General features: G+C 42.4%; 1 protein-coding gene across 3 annotated transcripts; it reads right to left on the bottom strand.

Annotated features, from left to right (window-relative positions):
- phf1 (PHD finger protein 1) lies at positions 1-26,538 on the bottom strand. 3 transcript variants are annotated; one of them, XM_037075512.1, is made up of 15 exons: positions 25,737-26,538; positions 23,000-23,078; positions 22,735-22,816; positions 22,020-22,106; positions 20,030-20,124; positions 19,344-19,492; positions 17,550-17,645; positions 14,924-14,992; positions 14,555-14,678; positions 12,920-12,987; positions 11,534-11,671; positions 8,940-9,018; positions 7,359-7,474; positions 7,034-7,120; positions 1-4,750 (listed from the first exon to the last, which is right to left on the bottom strand). In XM_037075512.1, exons 2-15 carry the CDS (start codon positions 23,075-23,077, stop codon positions 4,258-4,260), a joined length of 1,761 nt encoding a protein of 586 aa, XP_036931407.1. In that variant the 5' UTR covers position 23,078; positions 25,737-26,538; the 3' UTR covers positions 1-4,257. The 3 variants fall into 3 exon arrangements, with proteins under 3 accessions (XP_036931407.1, XP_036931408.1, XP_036931406.1); XM_037075513.1 differs by lacking the exon at positions 25,737-26,538 and adding an exon at positions 23,932-24,492 and having other exon boundaries at positions 11,540-11,671; XM_037075511.1 differs by lacking the exon at positions 25,737-26,538 and adding an exon at positions 23,932-24,492.
- Positions 26,539-26,741: the final 203 nt, after the last annotated feature.

Genomic DNA, 26,741 nt, shown 5'->3' on the forward strand with positions numbered 1-26,741 from the left:
TACGAGGTGATTTTTTTGTTTTTATTATTCATGTTACATATTAGGTGTCAACGCAGAGTATACATGTACAAACGTAATTTCTCCAAAAATACATCGAACTGAACTTGGACTTGACTACTAATCAGAAAAATGAAGTCTACCTCTCCCGCCCCCCCGAAAAAAGTAAACGATGTTCCTCAATGGTGATGTCTTTATTTCCTCCTATTTTTGTTTTGAGCTAATTGGTTTGAGTTCCACCTAGAGTACAACCTATAACGAGCACTTGACGGGTATAGACATACCATAGAAAACACACAGATACATTCATCACCATCTCCTAGAAAGGTTTCCGACACACACCCGCCTTCCTAATAAACTACAGTCAAATAGTCACTGAGGAGGATGGAAAATCGCAATGCAACATCATTTCACCGGCCTGAAATGTCTGCACGGGCGCAGGAGATACTTCAACAGAGAAGAGAGGTCGGTGTTTAAATAAAATCTGAGAGTTTTGCATTGTTTTGATTATGACGGTATAAATGCTGTATCTGTCCTCTGCTTTTTTACAAACTAAACCTGCACTACGGTCTTTCTCTAAAGACGAAACTGATAAATGTGTACGCTATGTAAGTTTTATCGTAACAGACTGCTGAAATAAACCTCTGTATAAAATATAAACTCTGAAACTTGCACCACAGTATTCTAGATTTGTGTGACCTAAGATAAGATCCAACTTCAGCACCTCGCTTGAGTCTATAAACATATCTGAGAAAGAAAGCGACGCTGTCGGTCAGGCTTGGGCTTCTTAAAAGGAGCAGTTCACCCAAAAAAGAAAATTCCAGTCTCTATATACTCGCCCCTCATTGTCATGGAACGTCAGGTGAGGTTTCGTAGTCCACGAAACATTTCTGGAGCTTTCCAGCAAAAACACGCTTCAGCTCAAGTTGGGACTTTAAGACATTAAAAACAACAAAAGAAAATAAACATAAAATGGTTACGTGCAGCTCTTCTGGAATGATCCCATGTCTCTGTAAATCCTGAGGTCCAAAATTTATTTGAAAAGACGTTTTTTTTACACCCTTTTACAGCCCAAAGTTTCACTGTAGCTGCTGAGCTAAAAGCGTTAGCATGCTCGCTGACTGAAGAGTGTGCAAAAGCTCGACGACGCGCTTATGCAGCGTTAGACAATCTTAACGGGAACTTGCAATCTAACGTTACATATCCGGTATTTCCGGAATGATTTATTATATAAGTTTTGTATTTCTACTTTCTACACAATTCACGACCCAGAGAGACTATGGCTGTGGCTAATCATTCTTCAGAGGATTACCATCCGAAATGCATAAAGCTGGTGCACCCACTTTGGATGGGGTGCGAGTGCTTCAAGCTTAGCTGCTACAGTGAAGATTTCGGCTATAAATATGTTGTATTTTTTTTTCCCCCATCTTACAACAAGTCCCCAGTTACTTCAGTTGTTTAGGAGAATGTCATGACGCTGTTTTTTACTCCAGAAATGTTTTGTGATGTATAAAATTTCCCCCGACAAAGTAATGACCGAATTCTCGCTTCTCGTTGAACCGTTCCTTGAATGCCATGCTGTGCCTTTTTTAATTTACAGACTCCAAGGCCCTGGAAGATACTACAGGCCTGAGTTAGAAGTTGGGCCAATCAGTGTCTTCTTTACCTGTACTGTAACTTTGAACGCAAGGACCGAACTCCCTAAGACGTTAAAACTGAACGACAACAGTCGAGCTGCTGGACCTTCAGCTGATCGTTGTCACATCTAACACTCGTCAGAACAAAAAAAAGAAGAAAAAAAAAAACACCTTCTTCCCAAATAATAATCCATTCTGTTGACTTCCAACAGACGTGTCAGCGACATATATATTTCTTTTTTGTAGTTTGTTTGGAATGTACAGTAACATCACAGTCTGTTCTCATTAAAAAAAAAGGAAAGAAAAAGAGAAAAGGCTCTTCTCAACATCATAACTGGTCCTTGTAGTTTGTATCTGCTGGATAAATAAAAATCCTCTTTATGTAGTAGCCTCGCTCGTCTCTCCGTCGTCTGATTGGTCGACTCGGGTCAGCAGACCAATAGGCAGGTACACAACCCATATAGGCACTATGCAAACCACGTCAAAAAAATAAAATCAAGTTATCTGGTCATAGCAATATATTGTGAATATATAATTCTATCTATAAAACAAAAGCCCTCTGGTGGCTCCTATCTCTAATACATACAGTAGGCTAAATGTAAATCATGACAAAATCTAACATAACAAATAAGTAACCCCGTAATAACATGTATACAATCTCTTATTAACATACCGCGATGAGAACAAAAATATGAAAACCCCCGGAGGATTTGTCTGCCGTGTGTGTGCCCTTAAGCAAGGCATCAAACTACCATCCGCGCTGGTCAGAAGTGCCGTATAAGAGCCGTCTCTTCCCTCGTCAAAGAAAGGTGAATGCTTTTCTCACCGGCAGCCAGCAGCCGCCACCCAGCTGTCACCGCGCCTCTCGCTGATGACGGACCATTCATCACCGCTCACTTCTGGGCTAATCTTCTCGCCGAACTCCGCGTGAACATTAACCATCAGTTGATGAATGAGCCGTTATAAAAGCGAAAAAGGCTGATGGGAGTGTGTGGGGTTGGCTCCTCGCTGTTTGGCTGGATCAACCCTTGAAATCTCCGTATCGTGTGCCAGAAGAAGTTCCTTCTCTAAATGTTTTGTTTTTCAGACCTTTAAAAGGAACAAATGAGTGTTTATTATCTTTATTTAAATGTAAGAGTCCCACTCAGAACTGAGCACTTGAGTCGGGTCTTTAAGATGTCTGGATGTCTAGACTCTGATTGGGGTGAATTTGGTTTGAAATTTGAACATTTTACTGCTACTTTTTTACTAGATATGATGTTTTATAATGAAAATAGTCATTTAAATATTTTCAACATTCTTTTTCTTTCAAGAAAATCTAACTGTTTTCACCCTGACCTCTTTACAACATTTAGTCTGCAGATATTTGTGCTACGAGCCACATCGTGTTTTATATTACTTAATAACTTAATCAAATTTGAGGATACAGCCATGTCAGGTTATCTTAGCTTAGCATAGAGAAGATATCAAGACTGTGATTGGAATGAATTTGGTTTGAAAATTGCCAATATTTCAACATCATTTAAGTATCATCATTTTATGCAAAGTATGATTTTTCAAAAAGCATCAACAAAACATTCACTCTTTAGACGGATTTGGGAAGTTTTTAACTTTCACCTCTTTCAGTCTTCTGACCTGCAAGTCTTTTCTCCACATTGTGTTGTAAGTCATTTAATTTGAAAGATTTTCTCCTGTTTTTTTAAAACAGCATGTCAACGTAATGCATATCAAGCTGACTGTAAATGGGTCCATACTGTGGGGGGTATGCTTCTGAGATATGAAAGGTATCCATTTTCTAATCCAACTCTCGGCAAGAAATCAAAGAGCGTTTCCAAATTGTTAAACTATTCTTTAAAATGTTCAGCACGTCGTCAAGGTCAGTGGATCTCAAACGTTTTAATGTCACTGACCCATCTTCGTAATATTTATCCCAGAGTCTTACATTTAAAACATAATAATTTTTTGCTTTTAGATGCTTTTAGTCTCATTACAAAAAGTGTTCGAGCCAACGACCAAAACAGTCATGGATTACTGTCATCTTTGTGTTTTTCTCATGGATGGATCATGACAAGCAGTGGAACTTTACTTTTTGAATTATGAAAATACAAAATACATGATACCTAAATGTAAAATCTGTAGTAAGGATAACAATAGTTCTAATTTTTGCTCACTTATTTCCCCCCTGAGGTCACAAGCAGTGAAAAAGCAGTAATCTTTCCTTTCTTGATTTCTTCTATTACTGTGTTGCTTATCCACAATAATATATATCCAGATATGAGTACAAATGAAGACCTGTCTCTCTAAATATTCACAAATCATCCGGAGGTTTAGATATCTTCCATCATCACTGTAAAACATGATAAATGCAAAGGCATATTCCAAAGTTAACAGTACAAATATCAGAGAAACACTAGCAAAGAGGGACATTTAGTAACGAGTAGTGAGCTATAATGAAGCAGAGTAGAGGTGATGCTATGAGAGCAACCTGGATTTGCAACGTAGAGATTTTTTTTTTTTCCTCTCTGTTTCTGTTTGTACTTTAAACGCTGCCACATGTTACATACACAGTATTCCTGTGGCAACTGCAGAACAGTCATTGCGTCTCGTGTTCGCTCTCGGCGTGTCAGTACAAACTCACGTTCTCCCACTCCACCAGGTACTGCACCTTCCCGTCCGGCGTGACGCGTCGCGCCAAGATCCTCACCGCCTCCCCTCCCCCCCAGTTCCTGGCAACTGTCCCGTCCCCGCCTCCGACTACCACCCCACCTCCTCCACCTCCACCACCACTGCCGCCTCCGCCACCGCCGCCTCCTCCCCCTCCGCCTCCCCCTCCTCCACCGGCGCCAACCCCGCCGCCCATGCTGGCCTGGTAAGGGGGAATATCACGTAGGACGAGGGGCTCCAGCTGCTTCTGGCCCGGCTGGTGTTGGTGGTTGTGTTGGTGGTTGTGTTGGTGGTTGTGTTGATGGTTGTGTTGGTGGTTCTGTTGGTGGTTCTGTTGGTGGTTCTGTTGGTGGTTGTGATGGTGCTGGTGGAGGTGGTGGTGGTGATGGCTGCCATTGGAGTTGAGCGGGTATGGAAAGCAAGGGGGTGGTACTCTGCAGGTGTCCTCCGTGCTGGGAAAATAAGAGACAGGGATTAATTTTATTATGCTCATTAATTTAGTCTGAAACATATTTTAGTATGTTTGCATTCACATGAAATCGGTAAATCATGTATTTACAGGAAATGTTTAGCTAAAGTTGGTTATCTTTAAGAAAGTGGTTTGGTTCTTAGTACTTCTGGAATGTTATTTCTTTAGAATACATTAAAATGTGTCTCCTTTGTCCGGGACACTGAAGGACAAGGACTGTGCTTAGATCCTGTCGAGTGCTCAGGTTTGGGTCAGATTACTTGGGTGTAGTTACTGAATGCAAATTACAACTACTGTCATAAGTAATGTAACACATTTGATTACAAAATTGAATCTTATCTGAATAATTAAAATAAAACACTAGAAATGTTGCACCTTGTGAAAAATGGATGCAATATTTTGCATAGTCAGATAAAACGAGGATATCTGAATTGCCAATGCAGCAGTGATACTGTAACGATTAATGTCTTTTAAGTAGTAAATTCATCACAAAACTCTGAGCTTTGTCAGAGCAGTCAGTAAAATGTCATTTGTACTGTAGCACCACATAGAAGTGAATGACGTCACATTTCACAGCAGCATCGTCGACAGATGTCTGACGTTGCAACTCGAAGTTGGTGCTAACTGAATCATGTGTTTCAGAGATCGGGTGGTGCTGTTGGTACACTGCTTTAATATGTTGCATACGTGCTCATCAAGGATTTGTGTGCCAAGTGTCATCTTCTTAAAAGCAACAGATTTGCACAAATATCAAGTTAGCGTGGCACCCCTGGGGCGTAGAATTGCACAAAATGACACTGTGTGATCGCTGCAGCAAAGCTTTCTTCCACACTACAGGTGTACTGCGTGCTGTACTCTCCAACATGTCGGATGCTGTTTCACTGAGTGTTTCTTCCGACGTCAGGCTGAGGTTTTCACGGACGACAGCAACTTATCAAGGCTCGCACAAATTGCACTGGACACAGCCAGTTCTTTTGTTGTACCTTTTTGTGGGCGATGTGAAGGAAATATCGACAGAAATGGAAGGACTTCAGCTGCTTGAGGCTTTCAATCTCGACACAATATCATTCTTTTTTTTCTCGCTTGTCTAAGAAACCCTGCAAGTTACGTGAACTTTAGTGTATCGGTTATCTAAAAAGTTTCTTAGAATCATCATATTCTGAAGATATTTTGTGTTATCAAGTAATCCTTGACAATATAACTATAACCTAAATGCAATATGGGCTGATTACAGTTTCCTTGTTCTTAGGAGTTAGATTTTGTAATTGAGATTACATGTGGTCTGTTACTACCTACTTGGCAATCGGGTGCAGGGTTGGAGTTGAAAAATCACCCCAACTCCAGCCTACAGCACATTTTGGCATCTTTTGAGTCATTGTTTTAGTTCTGCAGCAGGAACTGACTGTTTTGGTTCACGCTCGCTGCTATCACCAATCTTGTTTCCTGCAGTTATCTTTGCAAAGCTATAAAAAAACCCTCTCTTTGGTACCTGCTCAGCAACACACAGCAGACGGACAAAATTAGCGCTAGCTGGTGAACGTAGTGGAGCATTTGGCAGCTAAAGAGCCAAAATATTTCCCCCCAAAGAGTTCGACTAAGACAGAGCTAAACGGAGGAGTGAATATTGGACGTGCATTTGTCAGGTGGCCAGAAATGTGACTCCAAATGAATGCTGATTTTGCTCCGTGTCTGCTGGACGTGTAAATGACCAACTGTTTGCTAAAAGGTGCCTCATATCAGCTTTATAAGGAGACAATATGTCAATGCTGTGGTCACAAGTAGCCAAAAAAAAAAAAAATCAATTAATGCAGGTTTAAATAGATGTAATCAATCCTAATTACATGAACTACTTCAAAGGTGAGTTATACTCCTGATTACCAATCTTTAAATTAATGTATGACTTCTGGAGAACATAATGAGACAACTCAAAAAGGTAGTAAGAGGCCGAAATCCTCTCAAAACATATTTTGATTACATGCAGCAACAAAATTCTGTTTGTAGCAGCGAAACACATGATAAAATGTAGCACTGGCTGTAACGGTGCAAAGTGACTTAGTTCTCTTTATGCTTTGTATTCAAATATGTTTAACGCTTCTCTGAAACAGACCATATTTAACAGGGAAGATACTTCAAATAGTACGACTGTGAACTAGCAGGGGAAGCTCAGCCATAAAATCTTGTGGTTGGACAGAGCAGCTTCAACATGTGACTATATACACTGAACTGCAGGAGCGACCAGTTGGGGATGATGATAGGTGAGTAAAACCTGTTGTAGTGATGGAGACTCCTGGAGAGCCCATTGTTTCCGTTGTAGGTGGTGTGGTACAGGGCGTACATCCGCTTTGGAGGAGAGCTGTGGACGAGATGCGCAGAGGGTGAACACAACTGTACAGGCAGTTTAAGAGGCTTTACAACTCTAAAGGCGCATTCTGTGAGAAGTTTTTTGTTTACTACACTAAAAACACTAAAAGCTCATGGCCAGTTTTTAACCGTCAGTTCAGTGTCGGCCCTATCATCACGTGTTCCTGAGCCCTTCACTGTCCATCCTTAATGTAACAGTACAGAGACCAGAGCGGTTCAACAGCCCTTACCTCAAACTAAGCTCCTCCTCTGACTTCCTGGAGTTGTAAAGGCTGGCCCCTCCCATGTATCCATGGCAACATGGCAGTAGCTCAATGGGGTTGGCAGCAACTGGGGGTGGACACGCCTGGGCACAGGAGACACACACAGATCAGCTTGTCCGGGTGCCAACATGATCACAGGAGTCAATCAGACTCTGAAGCCTCCGTGCCACAAAAGCAGGAAATGAAATTCATACGTCTCGATGAAGGTTTGTTTACTGAGCAGCTGATGTACATTTTGTGAAGCTTTTGCATCCTTAGAAAAACACATAAGGGCTTTAATTCAACGTTCAAGCCCTTGCTGAGGGCAGACATGTCTATAAATCCACACTACAAGCATTAATGAATGTGAGTCTCATCATCAAGGCTCATCAGACACAGCCGTAGGAAGTCCCGCCTAAATATATCACCTCCATCACATATCTCAGGGAGCCGGCTGGTTAGCGAGGCAGCTTCCCTGACACACCGAGTCAGGACCCATGAAAAGTAAAAACATCAGAGCATCGTCGGGGCGATCAATCACCGGAAACATCATCTGGGGGGGGACGCCACATAAGGGTTTTTTTGCATTTCTCACCGCTGGACTGTGACATATGGCACCGCACTTGGCCCATTATCATTCCCTTCTCTAGCATTACTATCAGGATGGGAGATTATTATTCAGTGGCCCTACTCGACGTCTGTGCCTTTAAATGGATGTGCTCTGTCAATGCTGCACTGTCAAGGTGCCAGCGCCACCTGGCCAAACTGTAATCGACTGCAAAGTGCACTTGGAAGTGATCCCAGGCTATGCATATCAGCATTCCTTCCCATCTCACTTTCCCCGCTACAACGAACCTGCTCCTCCAAGACGGACGGAGATTAGCATCAATCAGAGGGGCACAATGGGGGCCTGGATGTGCCAGAGTGAAGACGAGTGCTCTGCTGAAGCGTATTGTTCCAGGATTACTGTATGCGCACATACACAGATCTGAGTATTGTGTAGGAGGACACAGTACAATGAGCATTCTCCGTTAAGATTGCCGTGTAAAAATAGTAACTGCCACATGTGATGTTTCCCGTTTCAGCGCGCGATCCCGCTGGGAATTACGTTTGATGATCATGATAAATGCGGTGCAGATCTGCAGATGTTGATGAAATACATGAGCAGGTTTTTTTTTTTTTTTTTTTTTTTGTGCAGCCAAGTTTTGCATTTGAATTATACATTTTAACCGAGCCAAACACACTTCATCTCTCACACGCTTACCTTTGCTCTAACCACAGACTCTAAAGCAGCGGCAGGCATTAAACATACAAGCGAAGAAGGAGAAGAGAAAAATACTGAGGCGCTGAGCTGCACTGGCTGCTGAAAGACACGAAGACTGAGCTAGACTGCAAAATGAACCTTCATCACAGCGCCTGACTGACAGGTTATTTGGATCGCACAGAGCTGTTTACCTGGGCTGCGTAAAAAAAAAAAAAAAAGAGAGAGAAAAGGGGAGAAAAATAATCAGAGAGGTTTTGTGGCCCGGGCCTCCCTCCTCGCCCTGAGGTGGAGACAGAGGCACTGACCTGTGTCTCCATGATGCGACGCTTTGATTTACGCGACTCTGCACCCCCCACTCTCCTCTGGCAGGGAAGTGACAACGGGCTGAAGTGAACAAAAAAAAAAACACACACACACATAAATTAATATACAAGCATTTTTTAAAATTTTTTTTGCTACGTCTACTTTATTAGTGCGTCTCCATAAACGCCTACAGAGAGGTGTAAAATACAAGAATAAGGGAGCAGAGGGATGATAAAGTGAACGGTTTTGATGTATTATGTAAGCAACATATTTTACATATATATGAGCACAAACATCACCGGCAGAGAGGTTGAAAAATATGAGAAGAGTGATATAAAACCCCTCCTCCTCCTCCTCCTCCTCCTCCTCCTCCGAGCCTTATTCTACCCAAATTTCCCTCATTGACTTTCTTCTGCTTGAAGCTGAAACTCGTCTCCTGCAGCTTCTGACTCCTGACTTGTTTATACAAACGGACCTGGAGCTCTGAAAAAAAAAAAAATAAATACCTGCCAAAATGTCCATTAATACCCCAAAATTCGATAATGCAGAGTGTGATAAACAACGTGCTTCTCGTTCTGCTATAATTAAGAGCCGTACAGGTGGAAGGAATTTTAAATGTATATTCTGTCCTGGCCTGGGGAGACGAGTCGTAAGGATCAAAAAGGGATTCGTCCTCGGAGCAACACGGACGCGTTCAGCAAACAGCACTGCAATCTGTCCACTTGATTATAAGACATCTTGTGTACAGTGTTGATGTTTTGGCCTGAGGGTGACTCGAAAGATAAGGCGCCATGTGGCCAATGGTTGCAGCAAAACACACAACAAGTTTTTTTATACACTTTTGAATGAAAACTGACGGTTATCATACCACGTGTGTTTACATAGCTACAGTATTTAATTCTACTGTTTAGTGTTGTTGAAATAATATGTTTTCATTTTCGTCAGGACACACAGGCATGATATTTATGTTGTGTCGTGTTATTTCTGGTTTTCATAACCTGCAAATCCACATTGTTACATCCTCAGTCTGCCTCATGTAAAGGGTTTAGCTTTTGGAGAGCATGAATCCTCTTCTGCACGCAGAGATGATCATTTGATCTCAGGCGGTGCAAGCAGAGTCACAGAGCGTCCAGAAGTTCAGCCTCCGTGGGCTGCTAAAATATCTGCAGCTAATTCAAAGAAAATCCTTAATTGTGGAACTGAATTTAGTCTGTGTCATAGATGACAGAGCTGATCCTTGACTGAAGCAATCTGAATCATCATCGGCTCAAGAAATACTAGATGGTTAAAGTTATTATTTAATTAATGTACACTCTGAAAGTACGTGTTTGCACGTCACATGTTATTTTGCACAGAAACAAGTGACTAATGTTAACAACACATGACATTCTGATGACCAATCAGGCACTATTCTTAATTCTTTTTTCTTTTTTACGTATATTTATACTTTTTCAGCAAATGTTGATTCCTAACTCTGTCGTCATATCTGTAGGATGATGCACACTGTATTCATGATGCACGGTTCAAAGTGCCAAACATTTCATCGGCATTTAAAATACAATTTAGTTACTGAATAATGTGATAAATGGTTTCAAATTGCTCTGTGCAATACACACAATACTTTTTTCTAAATTTAAGTTTACATTTAAACTTATCTACCCAAGAAATGAGTCATTATGAACACATAACATCTGGAATAAACTTATCTGCAATGTCTTTCTTCATGTTACTTCCCGCTGAGCTCTGAAGATTTCAACACCACATTTCATGTCAGTCTGTCCTTGAGTTGCAGAGTTCTATCTTTTCCGTGTTGAATTAAAATTGCAAGCAAACTCCCACACAGCGTCTACCTCGCAAAGTTACATTTATCATCAACATTTCGGCACTAGATCTTCATCAGGCTTCTTGAACTTTCGGTCTACTCGTCCCTCTCCTACACACTTGGCTCATGAAATAGACGAGCCGGGTTTCTGTTTTGAATCTGAGCAGGATCGACAAAAGTGACCAACGTCGAGTGTCACCGTCGACAGCATCAGCTGTTAAAGGGGGCTAAAACTATTTCTCCCTTATAAATTGAACGATTTATAGAGAAGGATTAAATGTTTTGAGTCAACAGTGTTACTCTGATTGTTGGTGAAAACATTAGAAACTGGAGGGTAAATTACTGAACATATGTATTTGGTTTCAATAGCAGAATTTATACTTGACACTCAAATAACACAAGTTTTTGGTCAAATAAAAAGAAGTACCTGCTGACTGCTGCTCCACTGCTAATTATTTCATTGCAGTTCAGTCTGAATAAGCTGCAGTTAAATGGTAAAAAATGATTCAAAAGGAAAGGCGTGTCTGTGAAATCTGCCGACTACGGGACACGAGCACACACACACAGAAGCGTGCGTGAAAGTGTGAGCACACAGGGGGGTTTTAGACTCTTTTAGGAGATTATTAAGACACTGATACTTTCTCTGGCATATGAAAATTGCAGCCCTTTGATTCCTAAAGTTAATTGTTCATGCGTAATGACTATACGCCCGGCGGGAGTCCCGGCGCTCTTATTGAGATAAGAGCCGAAAAAAGAGAGAGACGCTGTCCTTACTCTGACCTTCTCCGGTGCGTGATGTTGGTCGGTGGATCGGTGATGAGTGGCGACGAATCGGTTGTCAGCGGAGGCGGGGCTCGGACCTGAAGCCCGAAAAGACACTTCTTCTTCTTGATCTCCTTCCCGGAGACGAACCTGGGGAGGGGGAGGCGACATCAGAGACACAGCTTGTACAAGGCTGGTGTCGATTCTTAAAACGTACCGTAACATTATCTTTGTTTTATTTTCCATTACTCCTCTTCTCTGTTGCAAAAATGTACTTATTCTCCTGATGAAAAAGTAGACTGAGGAACATTTCAAAGGTAGTGACTGTAATTAAAGTGAAACTCTCGCCAAAAAGCAACCGAGGCTTTATTTGTGGATGTATATGAGTCAAACTTTCGTGTAAAAGCGTAACTACAACAAAAGAGGCACTTTTAAGATTTACCATAGTTCGTTTTCAGGCAAGCTAATGTTCAATTAAGTGCACGGGCACTCGTACGCTAGCATCAAAATCACTATTTTTAAAACACCAAGAAGGAAACATGAAACTTTGCTTATAGTATCACCAGTATCTTTGGCACGGAAGGAGGTCCACCATTTCTCTCGTTCCTGTTAAACGGTCGCACTCGGGGATCAACACTTTTTGTCTACCATGATGGCGGCGTGCCAAAGCTACAGCGGCTAACATGAGTTGTTCAAAAACTTTCTTTTTATTACACTCTGTGTACACAAACAATGTTCTCGATGCTCGTGTCCATGTGTAGAGACCCTGGTGATGCTACCAGCAAAGTTTCATGTCGTGTCGAACCTTCTTAGTGTTTTAAAAATAGTGAATTTGATGCTATTGTAAAAGTACCCCATGCACTCCCAATAAAAATTAGCTTGCCCGAAAACGAAACTACGGTATGTCTTAAAAGTCCCTCTTTTGTCGTAATTATGCTTTTACACAAAGGTTTGGCTCATCTTTATTCACAAATAAAGCCTAGGTTGCTTTTTGGCGAGAGTTTGACTTTAAGGACACATCATTACAGAAAACTTTGCCAGGAGAAATTAGCAGTTTTGTCGCTGCAAGATTTTGGTTTTTTGTAGAAAATTTAAACCCAAACAAAAAAAACACACAATCACACCTTCAGACTTGTTATTGTGACTTCATAACAATAACGACGTCTGTCCTTCTTTGACGAGACAAAATAGGCAAATTTCCTCTCGCTCCGTTTCCCATGTTACATTCTGCTCCCTCTTTATTCAGAGTCACACATTTCACCTCGCTCATTTCAGCCAGCGTGTCCGACATTACAAACCGTGGCGCACTAAGAAGACCCCTCTATTCATGGAGTGCTGCTCATCAATCCAGTCATGTGCGGCCGCTGTTTATTCTTCTCATCATATGTGATGACTTACCTGTCCTTGTGGGAGTTCAGAGCGTTGAGGAGATTGTGACAGCGGTCTTGCCTTGGCGTGTCAGAGAGCTGGAGGACAGACAGGAATGAAAAATCAAAGCCGTGTTTACACAGCGGACAGCCATCAGACAGAGAGCCTTTAATGCATACAATCATTTTCTTTTTACAGTCGCTGACAGCGATAGTGTTCATATGGAAAACTGCTCGTTGCAGCTACATGGCTGAAAACCTCTGCTGTCATGTGATGACAGAACAAACAATGCATTTCAAAATGTCTTTAAGCTGAAAAACAGCTTAAAGGAGAACCAAAGACCTCAGCTACATGTTCAGGAAACGCTTTTAAAAAATAATTTTATCTTCTTTTTGTTCTCTGTGGAGAAACTTTGTGGTGGTAAGACACGTTTGGGCCTAAGCATTAGTTTGTGGATCGCTAAAAGTCCTCCATAAGAAGTCTTTCACTTAACATATTGGATAAACAGCTTAAACAGATGGCTAAAAGTAATGGATAAAACCAGTTGAAATCGTTTACCAAAGTAAACTATTGGACAAACACTACAACGTACAAATAGTGAGGTAAAAGTAGTGACTACATGGCTAAAATGAGCTTAAAGTAAGGGACAGACAACTGAATTGTTAGCTAAACATAGGCCATTTGGATAAATAGCAGAACAAGTTAGCTAAAAGAAGGCTAATGGATAAATAGTTTAATTGTTAGCCTAACATATTTGGGTAAACAGTTAGCTACAGTAGCTACGGTCACAGTAGCTATCTTTCACTTCAACTATTGAAACAACTGAATGGTTTGCTAAACAAGTTCGCTAACAGTAATGGCTAAATTGTTGACTTGTAAGCTAAGAGGATCTGACAGACACTTGAAACAAAGCTTAGCCTTTAATGGTTAGCTAACAGATTAATTTCAAGCTAACTGTATTCTGTAAGTTTGCTAAAAGTAATAAATAGGCGTAAATAGTTGGAGTGTTAGCTAGTCATATTCACTTGGTTAGCTTAAAGTCATGGATAGGTCAAATCAGTTGAATTGTTAGCTAATCGAAGCTAGTTAGCTAAAAGCAAGAGACCAACAGTTGAACTGTTAACTAATTGTATTCTGTTAGCTAGTAGCCTAATGGACAAACAGTTGAATAATTAGATAAATGTTTTGGATAAATAGCTAAAAGTTGTCTATGTGAAGAAGAACACTTATCTAGCTAAAAATAATGAATACATGGAATTATTCAACTAAAAGACAAAGCAGTAGTAGCCTAGCACAAATACAAACCAAACCAATGTGTGAAGAAATATTCTAGCAATTTATAATATCTTAAGTAGGCTAATAGTGCTAAATAACGTCCACGGCTGGTGAGCGGTTACTTGATTAGCTCAGGGGGGAACGTCAGCCAGTAAAGGTTAGGTTAGGAACAACTGTATCCTAGATCATAACAACATGCAATGTCATATTCAGCTCTTTAACTTAGCAGATTCTCTTTAAACTCACACAGAGGTCATTCTTTTTTAAACATTAGACTTTACTTTAATGGTGGTTAATAGGCTTTAAGTCTCAAAAGCAAAAAAAAAGGGGGGGGGCTGGCAGCATTTCACATCATTTCATCATGGTGCTTAAACGAGGAAATATCAATACCGCGCCGAGGAGCAGCGACTCCCAATTCTCATTGGTGAAGGACAGGATTTCATGGTCAAAATCAAAGTATTTCCTCTTGCAGCACAGGGAGAGATGGTAGAGCACTAAATGAGCCAAATCCACCCTACATTTTTTAAAATACAAAAAAGAAAAATTGGAAGGATTAGATCAGGTACAACTGATAACCACATGTTTATTACACATAACTACATCACCACGTTGTGCGTGTGGATGTTTACTCTCAAACCTAAAATACTTATTCTAGACAAACAGGAAATTATTTTTAACTTCTGATGTTTGTTTTTGTTTTTCTTTTACTGTAAAAATAACTGCTGTGATTGTAGCGCTGCGAACATGTCAGTACATCACCAGGTCATGGGTAGTCTCTGGATGGTCTCTGGTCCCTTCGTACACACCGAGCACTGGAACTGATAAAACCTAAAAAAAATTAAAAAAAACAAGACATAAGAAATCAGACAGCCGTCACATGACTTTTATGCAAAATATAATTAGAATTCTTTAGAGAAAATATCTGTCATCTTGAATTTTGTCTTTCCTTCATGGAGTATGTTTCCTTTTATCCACACAATCAGCACATTACCGTCGTCTTTATTGACTATTTTGGACCGAAATACATATTTCCACCTCGCAGATTCTTATCATTTAGTCCAAGTTAATCACATACTGTCATTTTTTCCGCCCCGATTTCCTCGCAGTCTCTCTTCTCTGGATGTTTTTATCATATATATCAGTCTGAACTGAAGATAAGCAGACACGTGTCGTCTCTTTCACTACATATTCTGGGCCTGGGTGACCCTGAAACTCAGCTCACGCCACAACAACATTATGTGCATTCGTCCTTCTGTATTCATGCGTTTCGCTGAAGGTCACCGGGAAAGATGAAGAGCAGACGCGGTATGACGGCAGCATGCGTTTACTATTCCAACTGTGAACTCAGTCTTCACTCTTCCTCCATCACCTGCTCAGCAGATGTTGTACCAATCCGGCCTCACTCACCCCGACTGTCAATCTAAATCTAATCCCTCCATTTATTTTTTTTTCCCCCCCTCCGCCCTCAAGACAGGTTCGGCAATAACACGGTGTATAGGGCGGGTGTACGACTCAAGACGGCTAACACAGATGGTTAATGACAATAATAACTTAATGGATGGATACATTTTATTACACGCATGGGACGCAGCCAATCAAACCGCGCCACGATCAGCAGTTTTGCGTATCCTCCAAACATCATGTCTGAACTACCAGCAGAGAGCCGGTGATGTGTCTGCTCGGCTGTCTGTCGCCGTCCCTGTTGCTCCTGAGTGTGTGAGGGAGCTCTTGTCCTTGTATCACAAGTCAGTGAGTACATTAACATGCGCACTAATGATTTAGTCTTAAGCTAATTAAGGTAATTCTCTGACAAGTGAGGTTGTCATGTCGACGTCTTCATTTGATTATCTCGATCAGGCTGAAATCTACAGCTGACTTGATGAATCTGTTTGTCGATGACGGAAAATGTGTCAGAAACAAATGTCATTATTAATTCATTGGTTGCAGCTTCTTACCGTAAACATATGATATATGTTTTCTTTGTTTTATAAGATTTTTAAATGAATATTTGGGGGGTTTTTTCCCTAATGTTGTCTGGATAAAAACCAGCAACCTGATGATGTTATCATTGACAGAAAGATTCTCATTTATGAATAAATTAATCACTTGATATAATAAATTGTCAAAAGTGAAAACCACTGTTAGTAACAGCACAGGTATGTTTGTAGCACAGGTATGTTTCTGCCAAATCTAACCTGAATACTGGAGCTGACACAGTCAACAACATGTGGTGAGCATTGAATCAATGAAAACAAACGTATCAGTATAAGTTTGAATTTATTCTTACTCTCAAATATCAACCTGGTATCAGGACAAAACATTTAAAAGACCCGTCGGTCAGCTGTGTCAGTGTCGTCTCTGGCCTCGCCTAACATCACGCTCTCAACATGAGATGTCTGCTGATATTTGCAGAAGAAAGGCACCAAAATAACTTGATTAGGTTTTACGAAATGATCATCAACACCCTCTCGCTAAAGACTTTTCAGGCTCTTTATGCGATGTTTATCCTCTACTTCTGCCATTACCGCCCCCTGCTGGTAGCTGCATCTGGTACCTTCACACCTGTGCGAGGCAAACCGTCACACTCATGCACTGTGTACCACCTTTGGAAATATTAGGCTCTCGTAGTTCTTCCATTACGACTGACAATGAAGTGCAGTAGTGTAGTAAGTATACTCGAGTCAACTGGCTGTTTAGCTGCTAACATTAGCAGGTGCTGCGGGCGTATCAGCGAAATAGCATCTAAGAATTGTGCTCGGTTCACCGCTGTCGACCTCAGTTTCAACAGGCACGGCTTGAAATATTCTCCTCCTGCTCCGCACTTCTCTTCTCGATAGTTCCTGTTTGGAGCCGCGATTGTTGCGCTTGTTGTCAGTCACAATTAGATTTTATCTTGTGACTAATCGTGGATGATGTATGCGCATGTGATGTGCATGAACGTGACTATACGGCAGGAAAGAGAAAACGTATTTTAAGTTACATTTCATTTTAAAGCTCCTGTTGGTGACGGGATGATGTTTAGATAGAGAGATTCCCAACTCGTCAAGTTTGGAAGCACCAAAGCGGTCAGTATTACTATCCTACTAACAGCTGGAAGTATTTTATTTTGAAATTCTGCAGTACTTTGAACAGTGGCTCTGGCTGATTGTCAGGTCTTCAACAGACTCTGACTCGAGGCCAGGCTGCAAATGTTGATACCTGCTTCAAAAAAAAAAATCCTGTCTGACTCTAACGTTTGTGTTAAAACTCCCCCATAAACTGAGTTCTGGTGTCAAAACTGTTGATGCGTCAGCTGCACCAAACTCCAGCCAGAAAACTCCTCATTTATTGTAACGACATTCTGAATATGAAATATCCAGAGTTTCTTTTTAGCGGTAACACACACCTGTCTCCATACAGTAATGGCTTGGTTAGACACTGTGTGCAGGCCTCGTGGAACCACTGGCCACAGCCTCCACACTGCAGCATCTTCAGGTTCCACCTGCGGGACGACACGAAAAAACATCGAGAGCCTTAAAACACATGAATGAACGAATGAATGTGCACAACATCTGTCACCAGACAACTTTGTGTTTATGCATAATTGAGAGAAGACTGAAGGATGGTGAGATGAAATGCGTCTTCAGGTGTGAACTCCCACCGGGTCCAACTGCTCTTAAAGACGTGGAAGTTCTGTGAGTTTGTGTGTGTGTTTTTTTTTTTAACATTTTTTACGAGCCGGGTGGGCAAAGGAAGTGCAACACAAACCAAAGCAGTGAAATATGACACGCACACTAAAATGCATTGAAACGATTGGTTTGGTGTATATTTGTTTCTTTGATTGACAACTCACCTGACAGTATCTGAATTGGTGCAGTAAACCTCACGCATACATCAGAGACAGACGGAAACAAACTCAAACTGCTAATACTGTTTGACACATGTCTGATATGCTGCATGCAATTTGCAAAAAAAAAAAGCCACAAATTGACTTTGACTTAGACGAGATCGAGCTTTTTAGAGAAACTGCCTCAGGTTTAGGTATGGGCAATGTATCGATATATCTTGACTTGAGACTATATAATTCAAATATCATTCATTTGTGCTAGGCTATATTGGTTTTGACAGCTGCATTATAGCAAAGTCATGACACTTTCTCAACTTACCAGACTGTTCTACTTGTTCTTTACCCTCCTTAGTCTTTATATCCACAAAAATCTCACTGTGTTAATATAAGAGCATGACCGACATGGACTTCTTGGGGCTGATGGCTGTCACAGTATAAGTTCTGCTATCAGTTTATCAGCTGGTGTCCACACATTTTTAGCAGAAATCCCTCAAATGTGATCATCAGACAGTTGATATGTAATGAAGGCAGGTATTTTACAGATTCTTCTGCAATGAGTTTCTACAAAAAAACAGTTATTTATTAACCGATATTGATTTAAACATATCTGTGACGGATCAATATCAGTCAATAATGTCTAGCGCTGGTTAATATTTTGTAAACGTACCAATAGTCCACAGTACTGTCACAGTTACAATATTGAGGTATTCTGGGTCGCAGAGTCCTAGCGTGCATGAAATGCTTTTGAAGGGAATTTAAACTATTGGGTGGGGATGGGACCATAAAAGATTTAATTGTGGGTCACATTAAAACAACACAATCATAATAAATGAATAATTTCATAATCTGGATAATGGTGAATCAAGATAAAAAGCTGTCGAGCTCGCTGACGTGCAGTCCTGTGTTGATTTCTTGATTTATTTTAAGTTACCTGAGCCTGTCACCGTGGCTGATGGCATGACTTGCACATTGTATTCCCCAACAAGCTACAAGTGAAGATAAATCAGATCCGATGTGTGTAAATTCTACTGATTCCAAACTACAGCGACTGGGTTACCGCCATTCATTTAGCCTTTAGTTGTGCTGGAGGTTCTGATGATTTATGAGAACTGGTCTAAGATTCTTCGATTGTTTGACGTGTGTCATATCTGTGATGGAATAAAAATATTTGTTTCCTCAAAAAATTTAAAGTTATTGTAGTCCAAGATTTAAGCCTACTGAACAAGATAATCATGACACTGCACGCCCAAGAAGGCCAAACGATCACAATATTATCTTAAGTCCCCACGAACGCTACAGAGCACACATGAACTGTACATTCAAACTCAAACTGGCCTCTGCAGCGTCACTCACTCTCCAGGTCCGGCACAGTAGCAGTAACACTGTTGCTGATTGGTCAGGTGCTGCGGGTCCCAGTCTAAAGACGACAGCTGGTACGGGAGCCGGAGTTTCATGAACTGCATGAGCCGGGCGAAGCGTCCCCGTTTGAGGGCCCCGCCTCTCTGAAAAAGCAAACCAAAAAAAAACACAGTTTTGGGACAGAACTGATTGGTCGGTGACCCCTCAAATCACTGTCATGTCAGAGTGGCGAGGGGAGACTGATCACATTCGATTCATCTCATTTTATTGTAGGTCAGCCGTGAGAGATAGTGTCCGTAGCAGCGCATGCCTGGACAATGAGATACGGACACTGACCGATTGACAATTAACTGGATGCCTTCTCATCTGGCGTCTACAGAACTGGAGCACGTGTGATTGATTGACTTTAGATGTACTTTCTCTCAACTCCAGCGTAATTTTTCAGCTTCATATCTATCGATTCTTCATGATTTTCTCGGACACAATGTAGAACATCTAATACTGAACTCGATACCGGGGGGGGAATTTTGCCTCGTATAAACCCATTTTCTGCTGTACACAACAGTCTGGTGGCAGCAAAGTCTGATATATTTGACTGGATTCCTCCCATATTACACGCCGAATGTCCCCACCCTCCCCCCCCAACCCGGAGTGTGAGACGGAGAGATTAGCAGCCTGACCTTGGTTGAGACTGCAAAGACACATTGCCGACATATCCACGAATCGCTGTCAGCTTCCGGTTCGATGGTTGGCGTGTGGCACTCTGGATGATAACCTGTAATGGGAGGAGGAGGCAGAGCGTTTAATTTGTGTTTACAAGACAGACAGCCGGGGTGACAATAATGGCAGGGCGGCTCCAGGTTTAGTGCTCTGCTAGTTTGTTCCAGCAGCATGCAAAACATTTTTACAAAACTGTTTGGATCCCGGGAGCGGCGAGTATATCTGTGCTTTCTCCTCAAATAAAAAAAATAAATAAAATAAACTGTCAGCAAACCGCGCTCGTCTGACTGAGCCGCGAAGACGACGTGGCGGTGAGGATCTGCTTGAGCATCCCGGTGCCGAGTGTTTGTAAAACTTCTTGTCGCTTTCAGCTCAGTATACATTATTTCATCATTTAAACTTTAACGATGCGTGTGCAGAGTTCGACGGCAGAAGGCTGTTTTTACACCCGTCTCTGTCGCTAACGTTAATCTGAGTGCAAATGAGAGCATTATTAACACGTTCTTTTGAAGCCGGCGCACAAACGCCGAGAGCCGAGCTGCACAATATATCAGTCTAAGCATTGATACTGCATTAGTCACGTCGCAGTGTCAAGGACGGCAAATTAACTCAGACCCGTCATGCCACAACTTTTTTTTCTGCCGCTCAATACAAACGCAAAACTCTCAAGGTCCTCATCTTCCATGATCACAAGAGACGTCTCTCTAATATAACATCATTTGGTCTGATTCAAAAGTGCTATTTGTGGGAAGACTTTAATTTTTTGAGTCTCCTTCCCAATTTGTCAAATACTGACGCATTGGGATTGTAGATCGGGACGGCTTCCGTCCCAGTGCGTCAGCATTTGATGAGTTTGCGATGAGACTCAAAAATCAACTTAAAGGTCCCGTTTTGTTCTTATTTGAAATGTGTACTACAACATTTTGACATGCCTTAGTGTCAAAAACAGGTTATCTGTCCATACTGTCCATTCCTGCAGCACCGATATTCACATTCTGTCTAAACGCTCCATCTGAACATCTGTCTCTTCTAGCCACACCTCTCTGCTCTGATTGGCCAGCTCTCACAGGCCTGAACAGGCACCACCCAACCTGTTACAGGATCCAGCTGCCATGCTTGTGACATCACAGTCTCACGGACATCCTGAGGGCTCGTTTCAAAGCACGGCCTTCCATTGGCTGTTTGATAAAATGCATTGCAATCCTCCTAATCATTCTGGAATTCATCATTCTTTACAAACAGAGATATTCAACTTATCTGGAAGATATACTTGGATTTTAAATCAATCCATTCAATATTCACCAGGAGCTACTCGACCGTTATTCGAAGATATTACAGATGGAACAATTTAAACAATAGATGCATGAACTATTTTGATTTCATCATTAAAATAACTATTCAAATATCAAAAAATCATGACCCCATCTCTAAAATATGTATCAGAGAAAGTTGAATTATCACAGTTGTGTCCAGTGCAGGCCAAACTGAGAGTGGACGATAAAACACATGTTGTGTCCAGAAGTTTTGAAATAGATAAAATTTGGATATTCACAGATTCTGGATTTGTCAATGAGGGCGATGCTGATTTGAAGATTTCTTTATGACATAATTGACTAATATTTTTGTGTACAACTCATTTGATTACAGTGTCTTTGCGTCTCAAAATATGTCTGGCTGTGATGTTTGAATTAGCCCACGTCTTGTGGCATTTAGTTCTGTGATGAAAGCGCCCCGTCTATGACCGTCTCATTCTTATTCCGGTCAGGATGCCCGTACAACAACTCGTATCTATCATTTATGATATACGGTTTTTCTCTGTTGTTTTCTTCTTTCCTCTTAAGAGCAAACACTGTTATTTACCATACTGTGTCAAATCTTCAAGGTCAGTGCGAAAAAACTGGCGGAGAAAACCAGCGCTATGACAGCGTATGATCAGGCGTGCTTCCTTACCGTGGCGACATTTAAGACAATTTATGAGGGGTTCTTTAAGAGGCGGAGCGTCACAAATACAGCAAACTTCTTCCACTCCAGCGGCGACTGAGGCAAACAGAGGAAGACAGAGAGAGGCAGGGGAGGGGAGGAAGTAAATGTGAAAGAGGAAGACAGAGAGGGAGCAGTCAACAGCATTAATTTATGTATATTGATTCACATCCTTGCCACCTCATTGATTTCAGTGTCTCCTGCACCCTTTTAGATTTCACTTCATTTGACGGGAGGATATTCAGGCTGGTCCTAACAAGCGTCCAACTCCCCCCCACCACCCACCACCAGTGGTTCGATGTTTTGGTGAAGTGGGGGGGGGCGACATTTCCCCGAGGAGTCATCAGCTTAATAAATTTGTAAATAGACTCTAATATACATTAACACCTCAATATACTTGGAGCACTTAGCGTCATAACCTTGGACGTGACTGTAATTTCGTCTCTGCCTTTTCTCCTGCAAAAAAAAAACTGAGAAAGTTTTGGAGCTCGCGAGGGGGAAAGAATCAGGAGAAGTGCTCCTCTAAACTCCTCAGGCAAAGTTTCCAAGTGGAAACAAACACCTTGTAGTCGGGAGTCGCGCTCAAACTAAGAAGATTTGTATTTTTTTTTTTTAAAAAAGCTGCTCCCAACAGGAAGCTATTTACTCTCCTATCTGTGGAAGAGGAAAAAAGAGTTTTCCTTACACGAGTGGATGTCCTTTCTCAGCACCCAGAACTCGGAGTTGTCCTCGAATCTCACCAGACAACATTGCTTGACTCCATCTACCTGAGAGGGAGATAGCAGGTGAGCGGAATGATTGACAAAACTAAATGGAAGTCTTTTTCAAAAAAATCCCAGTGAACACACTCACTGCACACACACACACACACACACACACACACACTGCACACTCTCTAAAGTATCTCTCCGTCACACACACACACGCACACACTCCCACATTGCACTTACTCTTTTCACATTGCCGAGGTACAGTAGTCCATCACTCCATCGAGCCAACACATCATCTCCTTCACTTACTCCCCCCATCCTGAGGAGAGAGACAGAGAGGAGAGGGAGCCGGGCTCATGTGAAATGGAAATCCGATTTATTCGCTGAATACTTTGCTGCCATTGCTGACGGAGGGGGTTTATGGCCCCGGCGTTTTTTCTTTTTTTTTTTTCTCTCTCTCTCTCTTTCGGCTGGCTCTCAGACAGGCGGTGCAAAGGGGTTAAAATCCGAACACCCCCCCCCCCCAACACCACCACCACCGCCGCCACCCCTCCACCCCAACATCACCACCAACACCAACACCACCACCCTCCTCCTCCTCCTCCTCCTCCTCCTTTCAGAACCAGAGCATAGCGACAGCCTGTATCCACCACGGTGAAAGATGAGAGTGAGTACACAACCGGAGAGCAAGACAAATGATCACTGCACACATGAAACGCACACACACACACACACACTCTCACGAAACACTGCATGATGACTGCTGCAATACAGTTTGACTGAATGAGCAAAGATCACTGTGCAGCTACTTGAAGCATCTGCCAGCCACTTTGCTGTTTCCCCCCCCCCATCTTCTTCTTCTCCTTCGAGTTCTTCTTCTTCTGTCTTTCCTCTCCCCTCCTCCCTCCCTCCCTCCCTCCCTCCAACATCTTTTTTAAAAACTTGAATAGACTGCGTGAAAAAAAAAAAAAAGAAAAGAAAAAAAAAAAAAAACGACCGTGCGGGGCTATTATCTCTGCACGCTGAGCATTTGTTCCAGTGCATGCACTCAAGTCAAGGAAGACAGAGAGACGCAGGATGCATAACAGTGTGCGTAAGCCCCCCTGTTTGTGAACCAGAAGAGAGGAAATCGGGGCAAATGTGGCACAGTGAGGCTGGCCGGTGAAGGGTACCTGTCAAGTCGAACTCCTATCCGTCGGGGTCACAGTGATTCCTGGGCAGGCTGGACATGAAATGCCCTCATCTGCTGCTGCCGCCGCTGCTGCTGCTGTGGATCTCCGCTGCCCAATTACTGCGCGCTCGGATGCGCAGCCTGCGTGTTCGCAAAAAGTGGATGATGTGCATGTATGTCCCTGTCTGTGCCAAGCGCCTCTGTTTGTGTGTGTGTGTGTGTGTGTGTGTGTGTGTGTGTGTGTGTGTGTCAGTCAAGCCGTCAGCGAGGAGGAGGAGGAGGAGTGGGGGGGAGGAGGAGGAGGAGGAGGAAGGGGGTGAAGGTGTGTGTGGGGGGGGAGGCGACTGACTGTCCGTCCGTCTCTCAGTCTAGTTTGTCCGTCCTCCGCTGTGCCGTTCCGTCATGTCCCCCGTCGCTTTTTTTTTTTTTTTTTTTTTGGTGTTGCTCTCCTGTTCCTCCCCCCTCTCCTCCCCTCCCTCCACCCTCTCCACCACCACCTATTGATGCTATTAAGGCGGGATTTTTTTCTTTTCTTTTCTTTTCTGACAGAGCAGCGCCGGAATCAAGCCGCCAGAGACGCCATCATCCTCTGCCTCTCGCTCTCGACCGACTTGTTGTGACGCAGACATAAAACACCGAGATGGAGAGGGAGGGAGATACTGATGGAGGGGGGATCCAGAGGTGGCAGGAGGGGAGGAGGAGGAGGAGGAGGAGGAGGAGAGTGGGGGCGGCGGGGGGAGGGAGTCCACGGCGAGAGCACCTTCCCGTCTGAGGCGCTGACCCTAAATCGTTGTGACAAGGTGGGATTGTGATGTCTGGCGGCGGGAGGGAGGGAAGGAGGGACGGAGGGGAGGGGAGGGGAGAGCCGGCGGCGCGCTAAGAGCCGGCGGAAGCAGCGCGCTCAGCGACAGGGGCCAATTAAGTGCCCAATTAATGAGTTTAACCGCCTCATTAATTGGTCTCCAACAAGGGGGGCCGGCCAAGTTTAGGGAGGCCGTGGAGGAAAAGTTTTCAAACTGAGCAGGCAGCATGAGCACTGAGCACTCTCTCCTCAGACACAGAGTATCAGCCAACGAACGCGATTCATCTGCGGGGTTTTTTCTGTCTTGATTTAAAGTGGAGTCTCGTGTTGCGCATCGTATTGTCTCCTCTTTAAAAAAAAAATAAAATAAAATGAGTCAACTTAAACACAACATGTGGCTCTAAAAACCTACAGGTGAGGTCACGACTGTGCACCACAGAAACATCCAACAAAACCAAATAAGTCCAGATGTTCTTTAAGAGATTTATCTTGACTGACGGTGGAGTTTCACACCATCTCTTCTTCAAAACGAGTCGACTTTAAAATGACATACCACTCTGAACCTACAGGTGCACCACACACTGAAGAAAGAAGAATAATCCATCTCTTCTTTACGCAGTTTGCACATTTTGCAATCACCTCTCCTCCCGAGCGGCTCTTTCTGCTGAAATAACCACAAGCTTCACTCCGGAGTGGACAGACTCCACATCTGCAGGACAGATGTGACACCCAGAGGGTCACCTCCCTCTCACGAGACATCCGGGATGTGGCTAATTTCTATAGTGTTCACGCGACACGAGGATGGCTCTAATTACAGCAGCTCGAGTCACACGTGAGAGATTTCACCCACAATCCCAAATACTTCACACCGCTAAATGTGTATTTAATAGGAATAATATATATTTGCAGCTTTTAAACAAAAGACAAACATCAAGACAGAAAATCTGCATATTAAATCCCAGCAGTGTTTTAATGAGGCGTCCTGTGCAGCAGGTGATACTCACAGTGAGGTTTGGCTGCAGGCTCATGGATCCACTTCAAGGTGTTACTTGTTTATTTCGCCTTGTTTGTGTCTTTCTCTTGTTTATTTACGTCTTACACATTTTACTCCCACCACTCAGCCGTGCGGTAACACCGCCGTGCGGTTCAAAATGGCCCCTGGCAGATTAAAAGAGCGTTAAAGTGCCAATTTCCAACTGTTTCCACTGGGTGGCGAGCAAATACAAGGACTGCAGCAGCACCGCAGTCAGGCAGCAGGTCTGTGGGGCGTTCAAGGCCACTTCTTACATCCTGACTGAGGTTATACATCATGTGATTTGTAGGCTATAACTCTGTTTGCTTTAATTCTGGAGTGTTTGCGCCTCGTCAAGACAAGTAAGAGTCCATATGCAGCATTTTTCTGATCATCAGACTCGATTGTTTTGTTTTATCTGATTGTTGATATAATAAATTCATTTTAAACATGCTGCTCTGATGCAGCATGTGATCTGCAAACGAACTAGAAACTAAAGAAATCTAGTGTGGGAGTAAAAAGTACAGTATTAGCCACCAAACTGTAGCAGAGTGGAAGAGTAAAGCAGCAGAAAATAAAGTATAAATACCATACAGCTGTACAGAAGTTGAGCAAATGTACTTGGTTACATTCCATCGCTGAGTATTGTGTCTTGGTGTTATTTCCACTGACAGAATGTAACTACGTACATTTGCGTAAGTACTATGAGGTGAGGATTCCATTTTCTGCTTTTACATTTATTTGAACATTTTAGTCACCAGTTACTTTGCAGATTGTCTCTTGTATCAAAATCAAAATATCACATCATAAAATTAATTAATTTCACAAACTATGGGATTAAAAAACACTGATTTTGATAATCAAAGAAGTGCTGAATATTGGATCTGAGTACATTTACTCAAGTGCAGTTTTGATGAATGTGTACTTCACTTGATTATTTCCATTTTCTGCAACTTTATACCTGTAATAAAATAGTGAATTTTCACTTTTGGGTGAA

This window comes from Acanthopagrus latus, chromosome 17 (genome assembly GCF_904848185.1).
Source record: "Acanthopagrus latus isolate v.2019 chromosome 17, fAcaLat1.1, whole genome shotgun sequence".
Lineage (NCBI taxonomy): Eukaryota > Metazoa > Chordata > Actinopteri > Spariformes > Sparidae > Acanthopagrus > Acanthopagrus latus.